The sequence below is a fragment of the Trichinella spiralis genome (genome assembly GCF_000181795.1).
Source record: "Trichinella spiralis strain ISS 195 chromosome Unknown Scfld8, whole genome shotgun sequence".
NCBI classification, from domain to species: domain Eukaryota; kingdom Metazoa; phylum Nematoda; class Enoplea; order Trichinellida; family Trichinellidae; genus Trichinella; species Trichinella spiralis.
In genome coordinates this window covers 702,255-705,570 of record NW_003526947.1, presented here as the reverse complement: position 1 = coordinate 705,570, position 3,316 = coordinate 702,255, and the positions used below count along the sequence as shown (strand labels likewise).

The 3,316-nt window shown below is 32.4% G+C and overlaps 2 protein-coding genes across 2 annotated transcripts; one reads left to right on the top strand and one right to left on the bottom strand.

The window, feature by feature from the left end:
• Positions 1–725: 725 nt before the first annotated feature.
• Positions 726–798, top strand: Tsp_10421 (conserved hypothetical protein; the record flags this gene model as incomplete). The annotated part of the gene is made up of 1 exon (XM_003372813.1): positions 726–798. A coding segment is annotated over one exon (73 nt), but the record flags the coding sequence as incomplete, so codon positions are not given.
• Positions 799–2,866: 2,068 nt separating this feature from the next.
• Tsp_10420a (conserved hypothetical protein) lies at positions 2,867–2,933 on the bottom strand (the record flags this gene model as incomplete). Its single annotated transcript, XM_003372812.1, has 1 exon — positions 2,867–2,933. A coding segment is annotated over one exon (67 nt), but the record flags the coding sequence as incomplete, so codon positions are not given.
• Positions 2,934–3,316: the final 383 nt, after the last annotated feature.

Below are 3,316 nucleotides of genomic sequence, written 5' to 3'. Positions count from 1 at the left end.
AAAACATTGCCAGTTCCATGACAAGCATGGAATAATTTCTTCGGTATTTAATATTTCATACTTTAAAAGTTTCGAACAATTACCATGCCCGAGCCTTATAATTTGACATTCAGTTGTGAATTTTTTTTTTTTCCCAGCATATATTAGGAAGTTTCGCGGGGGGGGGGAAAACATATGGTATTTATTTATGCAACCGGAAAAAGCATCTTCATAACTTAGCAAAAGTAAATTCAAATAGCCACACATGTGGTATCAATTATGAGTTTCATGAATGAAAAAGATGGTAACCGTAAATGGATCCCATGAAATGTTTGCTTTTTGGAAAAGTAAACACTTAAAACGCTTACGTTTTGTTTTGAAGAACTTAATAATTTTGGTTCCATTGTTCAATCCGCTGGGCCGACATAATTTGGGTGTATGTTAGCTGAAAGGAAAACAAATACTGAAGTCTCACAAATGCATTTCGATTCCCGGAAAACAAGGAAATGATTAAACTATGTAACAATATTTTCCCATTTCTTGCCGTTTCAACGACTGGATTTTCATTTTTAAGCCCTAACCACAAAAACTGCTAATTCTAAGGCAAAAATGTATATAGCAGTGCTTACAAATTTGAAAATTTCCATTAAATCTATTTGAAAACAAAACAAAATATAGTAAATTTTATTTTCAAGAATTTTTGACATTAAAACAAAGAACAACATTTCTATTGAAATTATTTATAGAAAGCGAATATTAAAAACAGTGCTGCTGATCGAATCAGCTTTCATGACGACTGCTCAAGCATTTGTTGAATAATTTCACTGTCCAACGGCGCCGTCTGTCCCGGTGGTGGTAGCAAGTCAAGGAATTTATTCACGTTTTGCTTTGTCTGCTGGATCTTCTTTTTTCTTTCCTTCTTCCCCAACTTTACTGCTCTGTAAATCATATACCCAAATGCGACCAACACGCACAAAGCGGAAAGCACGAAAAGCGCGAAAGTACCTTCCTTCCACATCGCAATTTAATGCAACTATCAAGCTCGAACTTTGATAAGAACTAAAGAACGCGGCATACAAGACGTAACTCATGCTTTAAAGTGTTTAAACAATTTGGCATTCAAACTTGTTTAAATGACAGCACTGACTTGTTTAAAGTAACACTCATAATGTTAAATTATTTAAAGTAGAAGTTATTTTTTAATTCAATTTGATAATTGCAAAATTGAAACTGAACACTTAATTGTGTATGGGAAATAGTTTCTAATTGTTATTCAAATATTTTACAGAATTAATTTTCTCAATTTCCTCATCAATACATACTTCTTCAACTGTTATATTTGCATAAACTTGCCATGAAACCATTCAAATAACAGTACTTTTTTCTTTTTCTTCTTTTCTTACAATTTTCTTCTATTCTTCATACATCTAATGCATGGATAAATCAATCATTTATCGTAAAATTGACCTTTATTACATTACTCTTTGCAAATACAGCAAGTCCTGTTTATTCAAATAACAAGTACAGTACAGTACTTGAACTAGACAATCAAATTTTTGTAATTTAACTTTTAAAGCGGGTGGGAAAGAAAAAAGAAATTAAAATTGTGTTGTTCTTTGCCATTGATAGCGAGCAATGCTGACCACTTTCTTGCTTATTGTAATCTTGCCAAAATTGAACTTATCTTTCAGTTTCAACAGTAATTTATATTTTATTCACCACAGCTATCGACTGAAATTGTATCATTATTTTTTATTCAACTCCTACATTAATCATTCAGTAGCTGTCTTGTTTTTACTTTTATATCTGTAATGCTCAGTTGAAGCGCAATTATTTAGCAAATATATAGCTTTAACGCCTTTATAAAAGGTGGAATTTATCTTCCACTTGGCAGAATCAAATGTCTTTTCATTTGTCTTTACTTTATTATCTAATTCTGCTGCACATTTTCGAGATTGCAGCCTTGTATTTTGGTTGCAATACTCAGCTGACCATTGGGGTTAGAACTGAATGCCTTCTAGGCGTGCTGATTTTGTTATTTTCAGCCGCTTTCAGGCTAATTCAGTAGGCAACATAGGTTTTAGTGTATTTGTACACTACGCGTTCTGACCCCTTCTAGGCGTGCTGATTTTGCTATATCGGCCGGCAGTAGATGAAGAACAATCAACCATTCCACCTGCCAGTAGGAATGGAATAAAAATGCCTTATAACATTTTTCATCATCCGCATTTATGGCTATTTTTATTGAAAAAATTAATTTTCAAATGACACTCACTTGTTTAAAGTGACACTCATAGTGTTAAATTAATTAGAGTAGAAGTTATTTTTCAAATTCAAATTTGATAATTGCAAAATTGAAATTGTACACTTAATTGAGTATGGCAAATAGTTTCTAATTGCTATTCAAATATTTTGCAGAGTTCATTTTCTCAATTTCCTCATCCATACATACTTCTTCAACCGCTGTATTTGCATAAACTTGCCATGAAAGCATTCAAATTACTGTACTTTTTTTATTCTTCTTTTCTTACAATTTTATTCTATGCTTTAAATATCTAATGCATGGATAAATCAATCATTTATCGTAAAATTGGCCTTTACTACTTTACTCTTTTCAAATACAACAAGTCCCGTTAACTCAAATAACAAGTAGCTTCACGTAGCGTATCTCGACAAAGAATATCTGGACAAACTGAAATTTTAATTGCTGCTAATCGTAAGCATTGACACATTTTGCACATATCTCATTTATAATGGAATATTTTGACTATTCTACATCCATAAAATTTTCCAAATAAAGGGCTTGTCATCTTAGACGTGAAATTTCAGAAATTACATTACTGTAGAAAAAAACGAAATAAGTGAAGAAAAATGAGACTTAACTAAATTAGCGTCTCCATTTGGTTGAGATCCATCCTTCTTTATATGCAGTTCCATACCACGACAAAAAATTTCTAGAAATTATAATAAAATGAACAAAAAATCATATCTAATTTAAGGACCTACGACCGTCTTTCCATTGAAAACGCACCACCATTCACTCTCAGCATACCGTTAGCCAAAAATTATTTCTACGAATGACGCAAAAGTGATTGCATAGCACTTACATAGAGTTTTCCATGAAATGAATTGGTGAACAAGTACTACTTAAATTGTTCACTCCGCTGGGCCGACATAATTTTGGTGGATGTTAGCAGAAAGGCAAACAAATAGCGAGATCTCACAAATACATTTCGATGTCAGGGAAACAAGCTTCATTTCAGTTTGCCTTCGGATAACATAATTCGAGTTGATGAAGCAATCAAATATTTCTATTAACCATTATAATCCGGCAATT